The following is a 25,391-nucleotide window of genomic DNA, read 5'->3' as shown; positions in this document are numbered from 1 at the left end:
TGAGAGATTGTAGGCAATATTGATACATTTCCTTTGTCTGAGATGGAGAAAACTCCCATGTTTATACCCGATTTTTTCATTTTACATTGAAAATGACAGTTTAAAATATGTTTTTTTCAGTTGAGCTAACTTAAAAATTATGTCCCGATACACCTTAATTTATTAAACTTTAATTTAATTGTAATGGATAATTAAAGGAATTCGTTTCTCAAATTTGAGAATTCTGTAGGAACTTTTTTATTTACTAGATCTTGACCTTAAATTCATTTCTTATATGCATGGAATAAACTGGCAAATTATTTTGGGGTACAGCTGTAAATTAGTCTCTTTTTTTTTACAGTAAAGTTACACTGGCAAAATTAAGGGGGAACCCTGCTCCCTTCGTTCGGGTCTGGAAGAACCTTTCGATGTTTCATAACTACAGGGCATCAGTTATAAAATTCATGATTGAAAGTGGATTTCAATGCGCAATGTCCTATAAAAAATGATATTTAATCTCAAAATGCCTCGCAGGGTGTATTTTATTATCTTGAAAGAAAAAGCTTGACAGATCAATTAATTGATAAATTTATTATTTAAATTTTGAAGCAAGGCTTAAAATTTTCGTTCTCTTTAAAGTGGAGAATAAAAAAATCCTCTGTGACATCAAAATATTAGATTATCAAGAAAATCTTTATAGATATTGTATGCCATAGTCTTTGACGCTCTGAAATAATCATGGGTCTACTTCAGAGCTGTTTTGCCAAAAATAACAAAGTAGGCGTGAAGAAGGAAGAGATGGAGGCGTACGAGAAAGTACGATGCACAATGCAAACGGAGGAAGTTTGTTTGTTTTTGTTTGTTTGTTTGTTGTTTAACGTCTCTCTCGAGAATTTTTCACTAATATGGAGACGCCACCACTTGCCGGTGGAGGGCTGCAAAAAATTTATACCTTTACTCGGCACCTAGGGCCATTGAGCAGTGAGGGATCTTTTTCGTGCCAACACCTACTGCGACATGGGACCTCGGTCTATACTGTCTCATCCGAAGGACCGGTCTCCTCGTCCCGCAGTGGATTCGAACCCGCGATAAGGATCAACTCCTTATTCCGCGACTCTAGAGCAGACGCTCTAACCACTGCGCCCGACACGGAGGAAGTAACAGAAAAGAAAGGTGGTCTGGCCTTTGATCTAACCTTTGTTTCAGAGGCAACCCTAGAGAATGCTTGAGAACAAAAAGAAAAATTTTGAAAAAATGGAGAGGTAGGTGAATACCATTTACCGAAACACAATATCTCCTAAAAATGTTCTCTTATTTTAGTATTCCACAAGGATGAGAGTAGATATATGGCTCAGACTTAGTGATTTTGCCTATAACCGTGAATATGAAAATAAATTCTTGTGTAGATTTATTTATAGATGTTATTGAATGATAAAAGGTAATATTAATCCTAACAATCATTTTTAGAGAATTTCTGTTTTACAGAATCCTAGGAAAAGTTAAAGACCGAAAGCAGGAGCTGGCATAACAGAACAGAAAGATCCCGAAAGAGAAAGAGTGTCGCCCACAAGGAGATGTAAAGGCTCGTGAAATACTGTATGACAACATTACTACCGAATAAATTGGATATTTTTAACTAAAATTTATTTGATATAATTATATTATATTAAATTATATTATATTATATTATATTATATTATATTATATTATATTATATTATATTATAAGAACCAATGAAGTGACACCTGAACTATTTATCTGCTGTGCAAAGTTTGGTTTTAGATTTAAAATGTTCCTTATATTTGGCTTTTATTTTTTCTTCGGAATTGTCTATACAATGTGGACCTTGAAGACAGATCTGAGGCTAGCACCTAACAAAACAAATTTGTGAACAGACCGTAAAACATGGACCCCCGTAAATTCCAGAGGCGGGATCAGTGCCTAGGAGGAATAAGCATTCTCTGTTGATGGGCCTATGTATTGATCAGGTAGACGGAACATTCCATAGTCAAATTTAGTATAAAAACAAAGGCCTAACAATTGATATGAAACACGTCAACAAAAATGCGACCCAGTGATAGATTACATTTCTTAACAAGGTCATTATAAAGACCATAGAATTTACGGAATGCTTACTTTAAATGGGGATGTTGAAATCCTTGTAACATCAACTTTTCTATCTGTAACCTACCTCGTTTTACAAATTGATCGTACTTAAAGCATGCTCTAGAGTGTCGAATAAGGTGGGAGACGTAAACAACATAATTATGCAGGTGTATATTACTACATAAATAAGGAAAAGTTGACGATGGACAAGCTGAATTCATAGTTTGTCATACAATTTAGATGTTAGTGTTAGTTGGCCCTTATCATCTATAGTCAGTAAAACATCCAAGTATGAAACAGATGTGTCTTTTATTTCGAGTTCTGGGATATATCGAGTCCATTTATAAGTAACTATTGTAAATTGATAAAACGTCGTAGATGTATATGAATGTCGAGGTGAAGGCCACATTAAGTGTTTTCTTCTCATGTAGAAGTTTTTGAATAAATTCTGCTTCATAGGAATATAAAAACAAGTCGGGTAAAAAAGAAGCACATTTTTTGTCCATCAGAATTCAAACTGTTTGGTGGAAGATCTGGTTTCCGAAGACAACATGCTCGAAAATATTGTCAATGAGGAACTCCAACATCCTTTTTAATATCAACTTCAGAGTGCTTTTGAAAGGAAAAGTTGGTTCAGCAATTACGGAAGAAATTGCAAAACTAAAGAGATGGAGAGAGGATTGTGAGAAGATTCTGAACAAACCAGATCCATTGTTACTCCCTGACATTGGTGAGGAAGAGACATACCTGTAGACTTTGGAAAAGAAATGAATACCGGGTAAAATTATAATAAATATTGGAATAAGTGTATTCCGGTTTTAATTTATTTTTACTTTTAAACCAAAAGATCGCCAGTATCATTATATACAATTAATGTAAACAGTTTAATATCTCCAAAATACTTTTTAACACTCAATATACAGATTACAGAATAGAAGTCACTACGAATGTTAGACATCCTGTGGCAGAAAATGAAGATCTCGTGTTCAGCTTGTTTAGAATATAGCTAATCATCATTTTACAAATACTGTAAACATTTAAATGCCTAGGCAAATACGAGCAATTGGTGTATGTATTTTTGATATGCGTACTTGCATACCCGCAAAACGGGCATGGCCATTTGGCTCTTCTTATCCCCCCCCCCCCCCGATTTTTTTGAAGCCATTGTGGGCCGCAAAAAGGCCTCATATAGAAGGATCTTTTAAAAATTGAGAGTATGGAATACAGCAGCACTGTAACACATTATGAATATATTTGCAATGCAAGAATTGCTTAAGTTACTCATTTTGTACATATAAATTCGAAATGATCGTAGAATATATTAAACACAAATTTCTTCCTTTATCGAGTTCTTTCAAAGAAGATATATTTCTAAAAAATAACCCAAATCATAGATCAATATTTGACGTCATTAATTTCCTGCGATAGCATGAGATTAGTAGCATATTTACGACTTTTTGACTTGACTTATTCCTGTTTACTCCATGGGGAGCACAGAGCCTCAATTCTACCATATCTATGAAATATTTAGTGTTACCTTAGGGAAAACATTCAAAATTTTTAAAACTCTTTCCAGCACGAACGAGTCGATATTACTGCCAGGCCCGTAGAACGGCCTGTCAGTTTTGGTTTTTGCTTGTCAGAATTTTTTGGGAAGTTGCCCCCCACCCCCACCCCAAACCGTTGCTACGGGCCTGACTGATTAATCCCCAAGGAATCAAATTTGGCGTACATCATATTTTCTCGTCTCACCGTAACTTTCGTCTCCACTATCTCACATTAAAAAAAAACATGCATAATTTATTTGTACTCAATTGACAAAGACATCTTTTATTTTGCTTCTCGATGATTACCATTCATAAGTCAATCATGTCGGATATTGTGACGGAACATGGAAATGTTATGGTAAATTTTCTATTTGTTGCTGATCCACACAACTGATCAAATATTTAAGGATGCTGTTCGCCACATCATTGTTAGTTTTGATAGCCATTAATAATTAATGAAACTTACACCAGCTGTTTGGATTTTAAAGGTTAGGTTTTGCTGTGAAATATTTTGTAAAACTCCAATAAATATCATTTGCAATCAATGGTGAATCGAATGAAAAACAGATGGTGAAATCCTTTAACGATAACAATATAAGAAATTATAAATCGAAAATCGCGTGAGGCATCATACTACTTGAAATTATTATTTTTTAAATAACGTGTTTCATTTAATACGTTTGTAAATATATAACACCCATTTGAAAAATTTTGATTAAGTAAAAACATACAGCTGGCAGGAGGAATGTTTGTATCTCTATCTGACTGTGTCTAATGAGGCATTTAATGGCACAAAGCACGGTGTATCTTCTTGTTGGAATTTTTCTAATAAATAAACATAATGGTAAGTAAACATGCATGCTATTTTTTTTTCTTTTTTTCTAAACAGAATTATTCAGATATTAATGTTTGAATGTTTCTTATAAATGAAAAATAATTAAAATATATCATATAGGTAAAAAAGCATTCTGTCATAAGCGACAAAATTCTACTTTGTCTATATTTACTCGCTTAAAAAATTAAAACATTCCTTATCTAAAGTGTATATTTGATTTATGCAAACCACAACTAATGAAATCAAGACAGGCAGGTATCAAAAATTAAAAAAAAATTAAAAAATCTAAAATAAAGAATCTTACACTACGCAAAGACTTAAAGAGGTACATGTACTAAAGATGACGGATGACGATCTTTGACGATTAATTATTTTTTTAACATATTTTATTGTTAAGAAGTTAAAAAAGGATTGGGCACAAGTTTTTAAAACTTGCAATGTCCTCTCCTTTATGATATCTAATTACACAAAATAATGTTAAAAAAATTGAATAAATTACAAATACAATACAAAAATTTGGAACCAAAGGTCAATAAGATTATCTGCTTTCATTAACTATGCATCTACAAAAATATGGTTTGATGTTTTTCTTAATTATAAAGAAGAGTGTATTTGTTGTGTAATCTGAATTAATCATTCACCGTTTAAATGTCTATTCAAGCAGATTTAAGGAAGGTTAAACACATAGGCATTTGTAACTTCCATTCATATGTCAATTCGATATATCCCAGTGAACAACAAAGTCTGCCATATCTTTTCCCTATCTGGATGTTTTCCTAACTATAGATATAAGGGCCAACTAAGAACTAAACTGTACTTGACAAACGAGATGACTTCAGCTTTTCCATTCTCCACTTTCCTTATTTATGTAGAAATATTCCGCTTTCACCTGCATATGGTGATTACGTCTCCCAACTTATACGATACTCAAGAGCATGCTCTGAGTACAATGAAATTTTAAACAGAGGCAGACTACTGACAAATAAGTTGATGTTTCAGGGATTTCAAAACCTCGTTTAACGTCAGCATTTCGTAAATTCTATGGTCGTTATAATAACCTTGTTAGCAAAATATAAGCTAATCATGGGTCGTATTTTGGGTGACGTGTTTCATATCAATTGTTTTACTAAATTTGACTATGGAATGTTCCATCTACCTGACCAATACATAGGGCTCATGGCGGGTGTGACCGGTCAACAGGGGATGCTGTCTTGAATTTCCCATGGTCCGTGTTTTATGTCCTGTTTAAATATTTGTATTTGTAGAGTTTTCGCTGTTCGTTATCTTCACTCTTTCAGTTTAATTTGTATGGTCTCTGGGTATTCTTTCCATTTTTTAAACAAAGGTTTGCTCATTTTGTTGGGGAAAAGTTTCGAAATCATAGAGAGATGATCAAGAGATGACCAATTTTCATGTAAAGGAATATATCATTTTATACCAAATGAATCATCCAGTCATAACATATTTGAACAAATCAAAACACACTGTCGGGAAAATGTTTCCTTTTCCTATATCTCATAAACCCGATATATCAATAGAATTCTAAAATATCATTTGATAGATCAATGCAATTTTCACCTTTCAAGTGCGCTCAGATTTCTACCGAATCCATATCAAATGCGTCATCATTAATATTCTTTTAGGGACTACCTTTTCATTCTTTAGGACAAAGACCAGCTATCTGAAGAAAACAAAAAAGATCAAATATCTTACTAAATAAAATCAATTACCAATTAATCAATTAAACTAATCTTAAAATCCCCCTTTCCGATAGGGAACCTTTGTTTAATTGTGAAAATATTTAATTGTTTTGATGTTATAACAATTAGATCACAGTTTAAACAAACACATTGAAGTATACACTAAATGAGGATGCTTTCATATTCTTGAAAAGTAAATCTTTCGAAAATAATTTCGATCACCTGTGTATTATGAGTTTCTCATGTTATGTTAGTCCCAACCGTATTGGAACTCTGGTCTTGTGACTAAAAAAGGATGACTGTATTTAACACCGGGTTCTGCGTTCTTTTTATACAACTTCTCTTATTTTCATATCTTATCTAATTCTATTAATTGTGAAAGACTTTTGGTCAATTTGGAACCGAATTTGATTGTCAAAGTAATTTTAGATTGTGTTACAATAAAATAATAAAGTATTTGCTTTTATTGCTTTGCAAATTTCGAAAAGTTACATTGACCCGCCTTTGATTGAAGATTTGGTTGATAAATATGCACTAACGGTGGAGCTAATATTGTAAGAATGGGTCTAAATTAGACTTAAGCGTAATAATGTCATACATATATAGAAAAGTGATATATCTTTCTCTTTTCCATATGGCACCATACCCCCCCCCCCAAAAAAAAAAAAACCCCATACAAATAAACAAACCTTAACAGAACTTGTCCAAACCTGAAATTTCTATTTCGTGGGGATGGGTGGGGGTGGGAGGTGGTGTAGAGGACACTATTCTAAGTCAATTTTCTTTAGATAGATGACTCCCTTTATCGTTTGAAGAGGGTTCTATATTTCCTGGGGGATCCGAGGTAATTTTTTTTCCTTTCTTTTACATAGATATTTCATAACTCTGAAAATTAAAGGTAGACCCCCCCCCTCTAGATCCGACCATGCACCAGTATTTACAAAGGTTTCAAAACTGAAATTAACAGTATGGCCACTTACACATATCTTTAGCTACAGATGATCGTAAATCAATGTCTGATACTTTTATGTGTTCGAAAAAATATCCTGAGTAGCTCAGTTGGTGAGGTACAGGTAACCCACCTTACACGTCACGTGACGAAATTTAGTATTCACAAAGTTACCTGAGGTAAAAAATCACGTGGTGAATTATAATATGTTGTAGGTCACAATTCTTGGTTACAGTAGAGAGAATAAACGTCAGAAAAAAGTGTGTCTCTTTTAAACTACGAGTTCATGTTTGCCTATTGATCTCCTCTTTTATATATATAAATATATACAGCTACCATAAAATGGAGAACAATAGACAAACATGCGCTGAATATGCATTTAGTCAGTAAAAAAGTGGGCATCTTAATTATCGTATGGAGATTCAGGAAATCGTGTTGACCCCTGACTATGAATTTAATTGAACATATTTTATCGACAAAGTCAAAAGAATAAGGCACAGTTTCTATAACTTAGGCATTGTTCTCCTTATACAAAATCGTATAAAATGGCCATAATACAAGTGCAATTATTTTGATCATTAGTATCGTCAAAAAATGAGAATTCTTGATATGCAAAACATTATTCTTTATAAAAACTAATACTTTTATGGAAAATCTTCCACATTCGTTTAAAAAAGATTGAATAACTTTAAAAAGTTCTACATTTTGTTGATCACAGAATGAATCAACCCCCACCCCGACTGCATCGCATCAAATTCACAACTAAAAAGTACAAATTATGGAATGATAATAAAGAGAGAATGTCTTGTTTAAAATTTTATAAAAAAAAAAAAAAAAGAAGGTATGAATCATGAACAATTTGGACTGGCTATTAAGTTACAACGATATACAAGTAAGTTAGAATTTAAAGTTTAAAGTACTATTATGTCTTAACCTTGTGTGAATTATATTCAGAAGTCTCTTTCCATATGAAAAATACTTTGGAGGTTTTGCAATATTGCTTGACAGAAAATTTAAAAAAAATTTAAATGGAAGTTGCCTTCCTTTGATTAAAGGCAGAGATTTTAAGCACCGCCTTCAAAAGTACCTGGTCTGTGTACCCGTCAATCAAGAACATTAAGGTACATATCATTGGGTGCTTGAACATGATTGACATTTACTTACTGTTTGGCACTCGTGGTGACCTTCAAATTAACTTTTAATCCTTTGATATTTACCACACATGGTATAAACAATAGGGAAGCTGTATTACTATGGAATTTTTAGCTTGATAATATATATGTACACACCTTTAGTACTTGAAATAATTATGATATTCATTATGATAATATATATCAAAATTAGGTATATATATATAACTTTTTTTCAAAGCTCAACAAATACTTTGATTAATAATATTTCTAATGGGTGGGGATGCTTTGACACACATTCAATTACAAATTAATAAAAAAAAATTAGAATTAAACTTTATTTACAATTTTTATTTCTAATTTAAAATCATCTCAAAATCCCAACACAGGTAAACTTTGACTTCTTGGGTATTCTATTGTGTATTAAATCATTTCCTGTGTGTAGAGATTGGGAGACAATGACCACAGATAGACTGCTAGCCCTCAAGGCATTCACATCTGTACAAAATAAACCCCTCCCTAACCTGGAATTTACCACCCGGTACAAAATCTCTGCCATTAAGACTAATTGCATCCCACCTTATAACAGTATCAGGAATGAAGGATTTATTAAAAAATTCTATTGTGCATTTGGGCAAGAAATAGTTGGAAGAATTTCGAGTAGAATATTGTGAAACATTGCTTAATTTTATATCAGGTACCATATTTTGTATGTACATGTAAGTAGGTACTACGTAATTGTGTATTTTATACACTATTACTAGATTAACTCGATTTTTTCTGTTTCCCAAAGGTTCCCAACCGGTTTCCAAGTACATGTATAAGGAATTTTTGGAAACAATAAGCGAAAGATCAGTAAATATTGTAGTGGAAATAATTGGCCTCTCTAAAGCTTTTCAATATCTGCCTTTATGCATTTAGACCAAAGTTCAACAGAGTATTCCAGTTGTGGCCTTAAAAGAATTATACATCTGGGTTAAAGTATCCCTTTACACAGTGCATTTTAGGTTTCTAAGTTAACCAAGTTTTCTGTAGGCCTTCTTTACAATGTTATCAATGTGATCAGACCAACCCAAATTTGAAGACATAAATTTATTGTGAGACATATTCTAATTGACAATTTTGAAAAAAAAATAAATTTGGAATTTATTGAACTTTTTTAAATGAAAAAATACAGCTGTGGTTTTCTGTGGGTTAAATTTCAACAACAATTTCTTTGACCATTCATGATCATGATTCAGATTTTGCTCCTAAGAATGATATTATCTGAACGTTGTTACAAGGAGTTATCATCAGCATATAATCTACAAAGAGACTTCATTTGTATACAACAAAAATAACAGTGGACCAAGCACTGAACCCTGAGGGACTCCAGGTTTTACATTTCCTAGAAAGCAAATTTTCTATACATGACTTGTTGACCCATCACTAGGTAGAATTTGAAAAATTTAAGTTTGCTAAAATTACTAGACCTCAACCATGTGTCATGACAAGAATTGCAACAAAATTGCTTTCAGTGATGAACAACACCCATATCATATTTCATTAGGATATGCTTCAAATTGCCATTGTTAGGAGCAGGTTTGGTAATGTGCATACCCTCAACTCATAGATAGCCCCCTGTCACTAGCATAGCAGTTATAATTTTCAAAGCAAGGTAATTTGTAAGCCTGGGTCTTGCGCATACTTGCAAGGGACAGCCAATCATGATATACAGATAAATTATTCAGAAATCTGTATCAGAACTTTGAGGCACTGCATTCAAATGTATTGCAAAGATATATTAGCTTAAAATCACTTTAAGGAGGGATTCTTGCCTGGTTTCTGACTAGATGAAATATTCAACGTATATTTGCTCATATGTGATATATATTTAGGTGTAAGGGATTTAAAGATCATATTTTTCTTTCCTCAACATAATTGTACAACTTAAATAAAAATGGTAAACTGAGTTTGAAATCTAGCAGGGACTATATTTTTGGCGGAACGGCGGCATATGAAAATATCTCCTTGACCATTCATGTAGTATTCTAGGATCATGATTAAAATTTGCTCAATAAGAATGATATTATCTGAACATTAATTGTTGTAAGGAATTATCCTCAGCATATAATCTACAAACAGATATGTTTTCAGCAACATCATTTACATAAAACAGAAATAACATCTTATCAATTACTGAATTCGGAAGTACTCCAGCTTTAACATTAGAAAACTAAATTTTTATATATAACTTGTATTCTGTTGCGAAATAACCGCTGCCTATGAAAACGGATTCACTGTTCGTAAACACAAACTTTTATTTATTGAAATTACGCAAAGTTGCAGTTTAGATATTGATCATTCTTTAGATGTTGATCATTCTTGTAATTAAAGAAAAACGCCCTTTCTGAGAGTTGATTTTGTCGCAAAGGATGACTGCACTTAAGGACATGCGAAATTTGCGACAAAATAAACTTCCAAAACAAGCATTTTCCTTTTCATTGCAAGAATGGTCAACATCCAATCTACAACTTTATGTAATTACGTTTAATAAAAGTGTGTATTTACGAAGTTTGAATCTGTTTTCAAAGGCAGGGGTCATCACAATTTCTTGAATCTCCGTACGATAATGAGGACGCCCACTTTTTTACTGACTTTATACATAGTCAGCGCATGTTTGTCTATTGTTCTCCGTTTCACAGTAGTTGTATATTTGCATAAATAATAATGTGTCAAAAGGAGATTAATAGACAAACATGCGCTCATGGTTAAAAAGAGAAAAAAACTGCCTCTTCTTACACTCGCTCTCTGTGTTGTAACCAAGGATTGTGACATGTTGAATATTATAATTTACCACGTGATGTCCTACCTCGGGTAACTTTGTGAATACCAAATTCCGTCACGTGACTTGTAAGGTAACATGTTTTGTGCTAACTAGGACATTATGTTCGAACACGTTAAGTCATCTGGCATTGATATAGAATCTGCTTAAATTATATTGACGTGCTCATATTGTTAGTTTCGTTTTGAAACCTTTGTCAGAAGTGTATTTGTGCCATTCAGAATGGAGAGGGAGATTGGAAAGAGTGATCATGTTCTTTTTTTCAAACATGTCATTGTTATTTATCAAGTCTAATTTAAGACCCATATTAACAATGTTAGCTCCACCTCTCATGCATATCTAATGTTCAATCAAGGGCAGTTAACTGTAAATTCACTATATTTGGAAAACACTAAGGACAAAAAACATTGAATCATTTTATTGTATCACAGTCTAAAATCATTTTAAGATTTAAATTTGGTTTCAAATTGACAGGATTCTTTCATAAACATACAAAAGTGAAATAAAGTTTAGATATAAAAGCAACAGAAGCAACCGAAAAAGACCCCAAAACAGGCGTTAAGTGCAGTCATCCTTTCGTATGTCATTTAGTGCATCATTTAGTTCTGTGAGGTCATCAATTATCATATTCATGCAGCTTGTCACTCAGAAACTCAGAAACAAAGATAAAGTACAGTGTATAATAAACTTCAGCACAAGACCATCTTAGCCTATGACACAAACTTTATATTTTTTTATATATAAGATGTTAGCTGCTCGTTATAAATAATGCAAACAACTGGCCGTGAGTAATTAAGAATTTCAAAGATGTAGCATATGACAAATTCCATGCACCCTGAGGCCCGAACTATGGTCCACGTATTTTTTTAAAATTGGCAGAGGGCTAAGTGTTAATCATAATTATTATACATACACGATTTTGAAAGGTGTACCGTATTTCGAAATTATGATCAACATAGCCCCACCCAGGAGGTCGGTAAGGTGTAAATTACTCAATATATTCATATATTGTAATAATACGTTTGCCCACAATGTATCATTTTGAATAGAACTTTTTCAAAGATGAAATGTATTTTCATCTATGCGCCCCGTTAAAAGTATACCTATTTTTGTATTCATATGGAACAGAATTTATTCAGAAACTTCTACATGAAAAGAAGTCTTTTGCTATGCCCTTCAATTCGACGACGTGTCATCAATTAGCAATATTCATTTTCATTCCTAGTTGACTCGATATATCCCTTTGAACTCGAAATAAAATACACCACGGAGTCTGACACATCTGTTTCATATTTATATATTTTACTAGAAAAATGCATTAATGGCAACCTCAGAACAAAGCTTCATGATAACCGTGATAACTTAAACTTTTCTATCGTCAACTTCCCTTATTTATGTGTCATTACACCCGCATTTGGAGTTTATGTCTCCCAGTTGATTTGATACGCAACAATATACAGTTATGTAATGGATACACGGGAAATAGCAAATTAATGGTTCCCCGAGGGAGAAGTAATTTCCTCCCTCGAGGAACCATAAAGTTGCCATTTCCCGAGTACCAATTCCATTACTGTTTTATTATACCTAAACAAAATACATTTTGAATGTATGACCAACTTAGCCAAACCCTGGAGTTTGAAACCTGGGGGGGGGGGGGGGGCATAAATTTCACAATATTGGTAGAAGATCAGTATATACAGTTATGGAATGGGTATGAAAAAATAGTAAATTTATTCGCCGCAGAGGGAAATAGTTTCCTGCCGAGGGGAACAATAAATTTGCAATTTCCCGTGTACCAATTCCATAACCGTTTTATTACACTGAAACAATCTAAGGAGATTAATTAAACCAGATACTCAGACATAGGCAATAGACAATATAGTGGCATTAAAAGAAACTCAAATTCACGTAACTAAACTTTTGTTAGATATCTAATGCAGCAATACCTAGGAACGTAATAACATGTTAAAAAATTAAAATAATTTCACATATATATTTTAAAGAATTATCGTGCTTGTCATTTTCTATAATTCCAGTATGATTTTAATATCGCATGTCGAAATGTTTAATGTTTGGGGGAAGTATAATTCCTTCTCAGGAAAATAGAAAGTGTTATTATACCTCTATTGTTACAACTCTGTATAAAATCGATACTAGTACCATGAAACTGTCTGTTTCTCACTACTTCCCCCATATGAGGACTACTCCATGTGAAATCAAAGCTACTCATTGGACTACTTTCTCTCATTGATATTCATTGATATTATAACCAATCAAAATGCTAACTGGGCGGAGCATTCAAGGAATGAGTCTGTGACGTAATATTAATAGCAAAGTAACTATGACGTCAAAACATTTCGACATGTGATAATCGGATTATTATCCAACATGAATGCCATCATACCAACATTTTCCGACCTTTTATTTTACAGCATCTCAGATCTGTAATTTGGGAAAGGTTCATCTATACAACACTTCGATATCATCAGAATATGAATATAGTAAGATAGAAGGGACTCCAAGGCTCTCAGCAGAGAAAGCATTGGATGGGAAATATCACAATCACTCACACGGATGTGCCGGGTCAAACGTCATGAAAGCCTTTGGTGAGGCTTGGTGGCAAGTGACCTTCAAGTCGGCTTCCAAGATCTTTAAAATAAACTTGGTCTTCAGGGAGCAGTGTAAGTACGAGTACAGTGTTTCTAAGTGTCCAGATGATCTGAATAACCTATAGTGTTAAATGAACTTTCAAAAAAGTTTGGAAATCGTCATGATTTTTGTGTATTTAGCTGAAAACACTCACATTTCTGACCCCAGCTCGACTTATTTGTTAAATTTTCGTTGTTCATCTTATATAACTAAATAATGTTAACAATGAAGTTTCCATTAATAATCCTCTATATACTGCAAACTTAAGAATTCTAATTTTGTGGTATTTTTATGCAGTTAGAGTTATCTTTCCTTAGATCTACGAAAAAATAATAAAGTGAAATCTACAGCGTATTACATAATTTGTAATCAATTCAAGCTTTCTTAACATTTTAATAGGCCACTTTTTACATGTATTTTTTCCATTTGAGTAAGCAACAGTGATTTCTGTTCATCAATACTTCATTGTTGTTGAACATTTTTTCCAGGTGGTAAATGGCTGGTAATTTAGATGTTATAAATGAAATAAACTCAATAGTTACACATATAATATGATTTTCTCAATGTCCGAAAAAAAAATTCATTGTGCATTGTGTGTGTGGGTCCTTAACTAAGGTACTATTAATCAATAATTATAGTTCAGGTATATGCGGAAGCGTATTAGTGCCACAAAATATATTTTTTATAGTTGGTAATTCAAACTTTAAAGTTGGCTTTTCCAATTTTAGAGTTGGAAATTCTAGCTTTAAGCTTTTTTTTTATTGCATCAGCAATATATATGATATAGCTTTAATCTTGGCTTTTCCAACTTTCAATAGGTTTTTCCATCTTTAAATTTGGTAATTATAACTTTAAATTTAAGTTTGAAAAGCCAATTTTAAAGTTTGAAAATCCAAGATTAAAGTTGGAATTTCCAACTTTAAAGTTTGAAAAGCCAACTTTAAAGTTGGAATTACCAATTTAAAAAAAATATTACGTGGTACTAATACGCTTCCATATGTATACGTACAGTATCCCAAAGAATATTTTTATCCATGCAAATACAACAAATACCATGTGTATACCTTTGAAAGGTAACTTAGAAAATTCAACTAAATATTATAAAAATAATCTGTTTCAGATTATGAAGAGCATCCGTGAAGTATGTGAGTAAACATTTAAAGAAAAGACAAATATGGTCTTACTATATATTGTAAGCTTATTTCAGATACCCGACATGCTGGCTACTATGTGTTCATCACAAATCGGACAGTGACATATAGTGAACTGACCTCTTTTGACCCCGTTTACCACGACGAAGAACCTAGCCCAAGCCAACAAATGACAATCATTTTTCCTGAGGGTCACGCTGGTGTACAGGTGTTTCTTTATGTCAACAAATCAAATCCATCAACGGAAAACTATGCTGTGATTGAGCCGTGTGAGGTGGAAATATATGGTGATAATTGTTTTTTTTCCTTTTCTCGGTAACAAATCAAAAAATTTATCATAAACATTGAAGTACCAGTAAAAGATAACTTCTATTTATTGGCAATTATTATAGTATTTGCTGTAATCACATTTTATTTGTGGATCTTTATTTTCGCGTAATTAAGTCATGCACTATCTGCTCGTGAAAATTTCATTCTCGCTTATATTTGTATTGTTTCAGATAAATGTACATTAATAACCAAAATTAAGGAATTTTTTCACACTTATTAATACCATATAGTCATCTCAAGAAAATAAGGTGTCGCAAAAATTTGATGATCCACAGTAGGTAAACATTTCCATATTATTTTATAGTTCACCAGATTTAGAGCAAAAGGCTCAGTTGAGCTTTTCTGTCCGTTGTCTGTCGTTGTTGACGTTGTCGTCGGCGTCCTTGTTGTAAACCATTCATATTTTCATCTCTTTCTCCTATTTCAACTAAACTTGTCACAAAGCACCCTTGGGTGAAGTTTATTTATTGAAGCCACGCCTTCTTTAAGGGAAGATATTTGGAAAATAGTGAACATTTAAGAATCTTCTTCTCAAGAGCCATTGGACCGTACAAGTCAAAACTTAGGTGAATACTATCTTGTATAGGGTTTTTCCAGTCTTTTTTTTCAGTCATGCTCCCTAGGGGTAGAATTAGACCGCAAAGCGGCTCAACGTATATAGAAAATATTTTTAAAATTCTTATTCTCAAGAATAGCAGGACAACAGTAAGTCATATTGGTTTGCAGCATCCCCATGGACTGTGGATTCAAGTTCGTTCAAATAATGCCCCCTCCCCCACCCCTGGCGATGAGAGAAAGATTGGAGCACAATAGGAAAATATACTAGCGGAAAATAGAAACTGTGTATACGTAAAACTTAAATAAAAACATAAAGGTATTGTATGATCGCTCTTCATTCTTAAAGACCTAGTCAAATATCCTAAATAGATATCGTTAAATATCGCGATATCGCGATTTGCCTAGATGGTCTCAGCACCGTTTTCTGGAGTTTCGAACCTAAGCGGCAGGTGGTTAGTAATTGCTTAAAATTTCGTGCATTAATTGACAGTATTCAATGTATTGAAACAGAAAAACAATGGTTTTTGGTATAAAATTTTGATTGAAAGATTCCTTGCATGATTGAAAATGATTGTTTGTGTGCTATTGGTATGCTGGAAGCTGGGATGTTTCAAAGCAGTGGGGCAAGGCAGGTTGTACTTCAAACACTGTAAATGCTTTATAGAGACGATATCAGCAAAATGGCACCGTTCGGAACCACCTACGATCAGGACGTCCACGTGACGTCACGTCGGCAAGATACATATATACAGACGTCACATTTGCATAATCGATTCCAATCGGCTTCTTTGATCGCGAAAGCATCGCTGGGCATCGACAGATAAGTCCTCGTACCGTAAGGGATAGAGTAGTCCTTTTCCAAAAAAAAATCTTACGAATAATATTCATGGTAAGAGAAATCTTATGATTTTCTTCCTTTTCACCAAAATTCACCAAGATTCTTATGAGTAAAATTTGTCGTAACTTTACGAGGACTCTAACCCTCTCGTAAGTATCTTAGAGCCGGTTTTTATTTAAAAATATAACAGATAAAACCCAGATAAACGTTTAATAGAACTTTTTATGCATCCTATAATAAAATTTATTTCATTGAAGATTTTTCTTGTGAAAAGGGCTACAGATTGCGAGAGGCCAACATCCGTCCCTGACGTCCTGCTTTAAGTCTTGTGCTCTGGCGTCACCGTGTTGCGAGGTTAGCGTGGTGTAGGAGGCAAAGACGGTTTAGTAACAGAGATTTGGCGGAGGTTCATGTTTAGGGACGAGTCGAGATTTCAGTGGTGTTCGGGCTTTACTGTCGTGCCGGAGAACGTTACATTGATGTCTGCGTTATCCGGAGCATTATGGTCTGGGGGGATAAAATACATGGAAGGACCCCTTTGGTGATAATGGAGGGCAATTTAACCCGCGTACGTTCTACTAGAGTGATGTCAATAGCCTTTTCACAAAAAATCTTAAGTTTTTGCCTAAGAGTTTTAACTTAAGAATCTCTTACAAAAAATTCTAAGTGCTCTTCACGAACGCATTCGTAGCAGATTGAACTTAAGATTTTAATTACGACAGACTTCTTCCCTAACAACGATCTCATATTGCTTAATAACCCTTAAAAAAGTAGATGAGAATAAAAATGAAGCGAAGTTTTCAAAACTTGTTAGTGAAACAAACACTATGAACAACAAAAATCGAGTGCAATCGATTGTGAAGCAAGGAAGTTTGAAATCTGATAAATCACAATTTATATAAGAATATTTAAGAACAGCTAGGCCATGGTTAGTGAAATTAATGTCCTTGCAAGTAGGGCAGATTCAGTTTTTTTAATATCATGCTGTGGTCCCCAGGGATAGGGTGGTCCTAGAATGGAAAGCAAAAAATTACAAAGAATAATGGAAAAAAAATCTTCAAAAGTCTTCTTCTGAAGAACAAAAGGAATATGATTAGTCATATTATTATGCAGACATCCTAAGGTTGTGCAGATTCAATTTTTAAGACCACGGAACATGAACTGGCAAAATTTGAAATATGCAGCTTACGTCATTTCCATCTGTTACAGTCAAAACATGTAATGATAGACAATGAAATGGGCGGGTGCAATTTGACACGGACTTCTGAGAAAACATTGGATTGAAATTTTATTTCTAAATTCATTTTCAATCCACCTGAGCTTTTTTTCATACGCAAAGTGTTAATATATGATCCAAAAGCCAAATAATTTCAATTCCCAAATTCAAGTGTAGTTTGGAATTAATGTATATCAGAATTTTCTATCAAATTCTTAAGGACAAGCAAAAGTTATATATAGAGTAGATAGATTCTTTCAGGGGACGGTAAACTTTGTCAAGTCAGATTATTTATGTTCATTCCTTCACATAACAGAATATTTTTATTTCTAGGATGACAAGAGATATTTATTTTCTTCTTCACTGAAAAATGTTTGACAAGCGAAAATCAGGAGGGGTGTATGTGTCCAAACTCAAAAACTTTCTTATTCATTTCTAAGATCTTTAAGCCCTCCTAACCCCAAAATAGGAATCAAATGGCCGTCCCCTTTTTATTTCTTTAAAAACACCGGACAAAAAACGCCGATTTATATGATTTTTTAACTATTCTTCAGTTGAAATTATTTGTCTTTTGGATCAGTCAGTAACACTGTGCTTACGAGCGTAGCTGAGGAGGATTGGACAGAATTTCAATCCAATGTTTTCTCAGACAACCACGCCGTATTGTACGGCCCATTTCATTGTCTATCTTCAAATTTTTTACTCTACGGAAATGACGTAAGCTGCAGATTTCAAATCGTTCCGCGGTCTTGAAACCATTGCCCTGGGAGTAATGTGGGGCCAAAGGGGGATTGAAATCTTACATGAGAATATATTATTAAAAATATGGTTTAAAATCCTTTCAAGATTGGTAGGTCAATGATTAGTCATATTAATAAGCAAACATTTTTAGGTAGTGCAGATTAAAGTTTGTTAAAATCATGGCCCCTGAGGGTAGAGTTTGGCCAAAAAAAGGTAAACACTCATGTAGGAATACATATAAGAAATAAAAATAATTCTAGAGTATGTAGCCACATTAAATCATTAAAATGCAAACTTTCCCAAAATATGTTGAATGATTTTTTTCTTCAATTTATTGACCCTGGGGTTAGGTTTGGGCTAAAATAGGAACATATTTCACATAATATGCAGTAAAAAAGATTTTAATGAAGAGCTAAAGAAAGAGTTAGAAAGAACAGCTTTATCCAGATGAGCATTGTAGCCAATGGACCTCTTGATAATTGTTTTTATGGAAAAAATTAAACTGATCAAGGGTCAGAATACAAATGACTTCGCCCAATATATATATATAAAAAAAAATACAGAATTTTGTAAATGTATTTTTCAGGATGTGTTGATGAACTTAATCATGAATGCGCTTGCTCAAGCGCAATTGCTGGAGAGAAACTGAGTAAAACTTTGTTGTTTTTTTGTTGTTAACTGTTTATTTAAGTTTTCGTATTAAAAGTCATTAATATCTTGGAATGGTATTAGTTGTTAAAAGGGGAAAAACTGAGACAATTTGTGATCTTAAAAGAAATCTTATCACATCAAACACTAGGGGAATTTCATTTCAATTGATAAGACAAATTTTTAAGATGAGGAAAATGCAAATCGCCTTTAAATCAATGAATTTTAAAAAATAAGTGCAATCATAACGAAAAATAAATACTAATAAACGTCTTTCCATATTTGTTAAGCTTGACTATTCCATGCATATTTAGAATTCACAACTATCAAGTTTAATATTTAATAAAATGACTCTTACAGGTGAAATTAATTTTAAAATATTTTTAAGCTCTTATATCTATTTGATGTTCAGAATGCAGTAAGTAAATACATAAATCTAATATGCAAACACATGCGATTAGCTAATTTGTATTCGTTACAGCCCGTTGGAATTCGACAGTGATTTTTGAACATGGATCGTTTTCACTCAGGTGTGATAGCAATTACCTGTCTCTGATGAATGTGACGGAGTTTGAAAAATCTCAGAGCATTTCAATGTTAACTGAATGTGATGGTAAACAACAGTGTTCATTGAAAACTGATTCAACCATTGAAGGGAAATCCATCAGTTTCTTCTGCTATAGTAAGTGTCTCTAGTCTAAGACTTTTTTTTCTTTACTTGAATAATTCCCAGGCATGGTAATGCATTAAGAACATTATTTTGGAGAATTACTTTTACTTTATCAACATAAGACTAAGTATTGACTAGTACTTGATATGGACTTTTAAAAAATCATTTATTGTGAATTGGTATTTGTCTGTGGTCTTTAAAGTTTTCAATATCTGAATTGGATTTACCGTCCGTATACTGGATTTCAAAACTTCATAAAAATCATTACAAAAATACGTTGCGGGGTCCAGTTAATGTTCCACCAAGCCCCCAACTTAACGCCTCAAAAAGTATTTACTGCTGTAGAGGACAACCTTCAGACTTACTCTGCTACAACATGTATTCTAGAAGGGGTCTAAATCAATAGCAAATTTTCAAAAAAACTCTAAAGATTTAATATGGATTTTGGAATCACAAAAGTCAGCATCATCAAAACATAATGATAAGTATCCATTAATTCATACAGTAATATTTCAAGATGAATTCAAGGCAGGCTTTTTGACATCATAGACAGTGCTTCCTCAATAAAAATGAAACTGGGAAGTTTTCACATCTCATTTAAAAACTCATCACTGTTTTACATATAGAATTAAGGCAAAACTCCCACTCGGCATCGTCAAAAGAGGTGCTACAGTTTTCAAATTCTTATGTTTACAGGATTTATGATTGATTGCTATCTTTACCATATTAACTCTTATAATGACGCATATAAATTAATAAAAGCTTTTGATGCCGACAGTCTGTCTGTACAACAACATCAATATAAAAACTCATAAGGCACGTATATGTAACCCTCAATTTTCATGCATATCATCAGTTTGGGTTGCAAATTCAATACAATTCTGAAACAAAGTGCTTACAAGTACATGTGCTGATCATTCTCTGCTGTCCATGGTTTTCATATGCTCACCCGAGTTTAAGGATAGTCATAATTCACTGCCAGTGTCTACACTTTGTATATGATATTGACTTTTGAATTCGATTTACTTGTAACTATACGGACTTGGTCAGGTATCGGTCAACAAATACCTGACCAAGTCCGTATAGTCTCGAGTAGACTTCAGCAAAAGTCCATATATTTATATAATATCGCTGAAATATTTGCACGAACAGTATACCCAGTTTTAAAACAAGATGTGTTTGTGAAACACTGATGCCCCCGTATAGCAACTTATAGCAAAGGTTAAACTTTCTCAAATGCAGATCAAATATGTTGGTACCCAAAGTAAGGTCTTGTCTCGAGGAATATACCTGTGAAATATGAAAGCCCTAGCAGCAACCATTGAATAGATATGGAAAAGGTTAAAGTTTTTCAAAAGTAAGTCAAATCAAGGTCAAGGTCAAATGGTCAAAATTATGGTACCCAAGGAAAGGCCTTCTCACAAGAAATATACAGGTGAAATATGAAAGCTGAGGGACCAATCGTTCAAAAGTTATGACCAAGGTTAAAGTTTTTCAAAACTAGGTCAAACTCCAAGGTCTAGGTCAATGGATTACAATTGTTGGTATCCAAAGGAAGGTCTTATCACAAGGATTACATTGTGAAGTATGAAAGCCATAGCACCAACGGTTCAAAAGTTATGGCCAAGGTTAAAGTTTTCAAAAAGTATGTCAAACTCCAAGGTCAAGATCAAAGGGTCAAAGTTGTTGGTATCCAAAGGAAGGTCTTGTCGCAAGGATTAAATATATGAAGTATGAAAGCCTTAGCACCAACCTTTCAAAAGTTCTGGCCAAGGTTAAAGTTTTTCAAAAGTAGGTCAAGCTACAAGGTCAAGGTCAAAGTTGTTGGTATCCATAGGAAGGTTTTGTCCCAAGGATTACATATGTGAAGTATGAAAGCCTTAGCACTAACTGTTGAAAAGTTCTGGCTAAGGTTAAAGTTTTTCAAAAGTAAGTCAAACTCCAAGGTCAAGGTCAAAGGGTCAAAGTTGGTGGTATCTAAAGGAAGGTCTTGTCCCAAGGATTACGTATGTGAAGTATGAAAGCCCTAGCACCAATTGTTCAAAAGTTATGGCCAAGGTTAAAGATGGGTAAAATTTTGCAAAACTGGGTCAAACTCCAAGGTCAAAAGGTCAAATATGGTGGTACCTTAAGAAAGGTCTTGTCACAAGGAATACACATGTGAAATATGAAATATGAAACCTTTTGATCCTTTGATATTTTTGCACACAGAACATTAAATAAATCTTGATAAATACTAGACTCTGGGTTTTTAAAGCTTGGATAACGATTTTTTTCTCCATAAAACATCTCGTTCTTATCAATGTTTCATAAAGTCTTGAGAGAGCTGTTTTATCCATACTTTAAATTGTTTGTTTTTTAAATTTGCTTTAAATTATCGACTGCATTTATTTTTTAATACATTTTTAATAATATTTTTAAACCTAATTTAGACCTAATTTGAAAATTGCTACACGTCATATAAGCTTTAAGTTAAGATTTGACATTTTGAATTTCATATTTGAAAAGTAAAAAACCACAGACTAAAAAAAAAAAAGTTAAAAAGCGTTTTTAAATGTTGGAAAGAAAATTTAAACAATCACAAGTAAATTCTTATTAAAGGAAAAGAAGCAAAAACTAACCTGTATGATTTTATCTCTGATAGCAATGAAAACTTATGTAAGAAAGGCTACTGCCGAACGTACATGTATAACATTTTGCCATGTTCCTCGAAAAAAATATGCCAAAAAGATTTCATGCGCGCGGAATTTTTACCAGGTGGGGTCCATCCAACTCGAAAAATAAATCCAATCAGAACTTTTTTGACAAGCCAAAATTAAAAAAAAAACTTCTCCAAATCCGAAAAACCTAAATTGTGGGAGGGTATAGGAGGTGGCATTTTCCTTCGCTTTATAAACTTAATATATTTGACTCTCCTAACCAACTTACCAAGAACCAACTTACCAAGGATCCGGGTTACTTGGGATGGGGGGTGGGGGGTTGTTGAATGGGTCCAAGTCATTTTTGAGTTACTTTGTAAATTTTATAACTCTGAAAATTCCAGGGGATGTCTCGGACCCCTTGACCCCCTCTAGATTTAGTCATCAATCGTTTCATTAAATTAAAGTGAAACTCCTACTTCCACAATTACAGATAAATGCCTCAATAAAAACTACACCAACACTCTTCTCAAATATAATTTTGCTGAGGATATAGGACAATATCCTTATGACGTAAGAGATCCGTTCACTGCGTTCCTTAAGTCACGTGTCTTTGAGTGTGAAGAACGACACGTCTTGACTGATGGGAATCTCACACTTCAGTGTAGAGAGAACAGACAGTGGTCAGGAAAAGCTCCTGTGTGCAATGGTGATATATTTTTTATTATGTTAAAACTTATTTTATAGACTAATATAAATGCTTAATGACATGGTTAACAAATGTTTGATACATTTTTACCAGTTGTAATTAACTCAACTTTTCAAATAACAGCATGAAGTTTTACAAGATACACTACAAAAACCAAATATGGCCTAGATAAATAAATAAATCAGATAAAAATAAAAAAGATCGAATAAAACATCAGTACAATTTTATTAACTTTCAAATTCATTCGATTAAGAACTGAAATTCGAGTGAATTTGGGTCTTAGGGAAACTTTGATGTTCATCCTTATCAATCCATACATTTGATTGATTGATTGTATTCGAGAATTATTCACTCATATAGAGACGTCACCATATACCGGTGCACTAAGTCATCTCGATATCAACATGTTAAGAGAAGCTCGTGCAATGTTTGTTCTCAGAAGGAAAGAATATAATAATTGACAGTTATGAAGTTTGGTACAGAAATAAGTTCTAAAAATTATATCCGTTTTTCTTTTTTATTTAACCGTTCACGGTAGCTCAGTCGGTAGAGCACTCGCTCCGTGATCGGGAGGTCGTGCGTTCGAATCTCGGCCGCGACTAAGTCGATAAAAAATGGGTAGCAACTGTTCCTTCGCCATGCGTTCAGCACTTTGAAGTGAAAGTTGCGGGTCCTTCGGATGAGACCTTAAAAACCGAGGCCCCGTGTCACGGCATCACGGCAGGCGTTGGCACGATAAAGATCCCTCACTGCTGAATGGCCCTGAGTGCCGAGTAAAGGTCAAAATTTGAAGTCGTTCACTGGTATATGGTGACGTCTCTATATGAGTGAAAAATTCTCGAATGGGACGTTAAACAACATACAATCAATCAATCAGTCTTTTTTATTTCCAACAGTCACTTGCCAGGAGCCTGATCATGAAAATGACACTACTATTCTTGAGTATGGCAAGTCACCGATGTATTTTAAGGATGATAATGTGACATACACATGTAAGAAAAACCATCGTCACGTAGATGGCAATCTCATAAGAGTATGTAACGAAACTGGTGATTGGACAGGAAAGAAACCAGTTTGTAAACGTAAGTTGTCGGAACTTTTAATGCAATGGCGTCATTGATATAATAATAAGTTTTTGTTTTTTTTGTATTGAACAGGCTGTAAGTGTCCATGTGACAGGGTAAGATCTCAGAATTTTATCAGTGATCCACAGGTTCTTAAAATCAGATTAGACAAACTGAAGAAAGAACTAGAAGTCCATAAAGAAAAACTGTCTAAAACAGTGAGAGCAAAGACATGTGCCAAGGATGAAAGGACGTCTGTAAGGGGCATCGGCTCTGTTCTAGGTGTTGGTATTATCACCTTTATGTTGATAACCATTGTTTGTAGTGACTTCCCATTGCTATACAGACATATCCGGTATGGACCTTAACTCTTGCTTACTGTTAACAGTTCTTTTAATTCCTTCGGTAAACCCTGTTTGTTGAATTGTTCCTATGGTTTAAAGGCATTATGTTATATATAAATGCACTCAAATGAGTACAGAATCGGTCTATATTCTATATTTTTAAAAAAAAATCACACAAGCAACATTGAATCAAAATTTTAGTCATATTCCAAATCTTATAAATCCAAAATTTTTATCGAAACCCACCTCGAAGCAACTTTCAATCTGTAGTTTGTACAGTAGTTAATTGATAAGAAAAAAATTAAGAGTTATTTACATTTCCAAGAACACATTAAGGGGCTCTAAATACTGCACGTTGAAGATTTCTAATTCAGATAGAATAAACAGCAATCTACGGTGAATGACACAATTTGAACTTTATGTTTGACAAAGATAAAGTAATGATACAAGTACATTATTTGCATGTTTTTTTTTCCAGTGTGATATCCATTCACTAATACTTCATTGTCTTTTTTTGTGTTTTTCCTGGGGAAGTTCAGATGTTTTATTATTCATTGCCATAAATTTAAGAACTGATTTAACAGTCATTTTCGACTTTATAAAATAAGATAAAAATAAATGAGAACTTTTAATACATTTCCCTATTATAGTTCTTCCAATATTTAAGGAAATTATATGTAAAAGTCATATTATTTTATTGTCCACGTGACAATTCTTGTTTGATTTTGCTGCAATATATACATAACATTACTTCTAATGAATAG

General features: G+C 33.4%; 1 protein-coding gene across 1 annotated transcript; it reads left to right on the top strand.

Annotated features, from left to right (window-relative positions):
• The first annotated feature begins 4,406 nt into the window (after positions 1–4,406).
• LOC133175720 (uncharacterized) lies at positions 4,407–24,868 on the top strand. Its single transcript, XM_061310826.1, has 8 exons — positions 4,407–4,476; positions 13,503–13,751; positions 14,927–15,157; positions 19,140–19,202; positions 19,683–19,883; positions 23,004–23,219; positions 24,116–24,301; positions 24,377–24,868. The coding sequence occupies exons 1-8, from the start codon at positions 4,407–4,409 to the stop codon at positions 24,649–24,651; spliced, it is 1,491 nt and encodes a 496-aa protein (XP_061166810.1). The 3' UTR covers positions 24,652–24,868.
• The last annotated feature ends 523 nt before the right edge of the window (positions 24,869–25,391 follow it).

This window comes from Saccostrea echinata, unplaced genomic scaffold (genome assembly GCF_033153115.1).
Source record: "Saccostrea echinata isolate AGI-Se365-2 ecotype Australia unplaced genomic scaffold, CSIRO_AGI_Sech_v1 ptg000064l, whole genome shotgun sequence".
Classification (NCBI taxonomy): domain Eukaryota; kingdom Metazoa; phylum Mollusca; class Bivalvia; order Ostreida; family Ostreidae; genus Saccostrea; species Saccostrea echinata.
Note: the sequence above shows the minus strand (reverse complement) of the source record. Positions and strands in the feature narration are given on the sequence as shown.

What these genes read in the sequence shown, in the direction of transcription:
- LOC133175720 (XM_061310826.1), top strand. Translation starts at nt 4,407, where the DNA reads ATGAGGCATTTAATGGCACAAAGCACGGTGTATCTTCTTGTTGGAATT. An exon ending in TCTAATAAATAAACATAATG is followed by an intron (nt 4,477 to 13,502) that starts GTAAGTAAACAT and finishes TTTATTTTACAG; the next exon opens with CATCTCAGATCTGTAATTTG. An exon ending in GTGTGAGGTGGAAATATATG is followed by an intron (nt 15,158 to 19,139) that starts GTGATAATTGTT and finishes TGTATTTTTCAG; the next exon opens with GATGTGTTGATGAACTTAAT.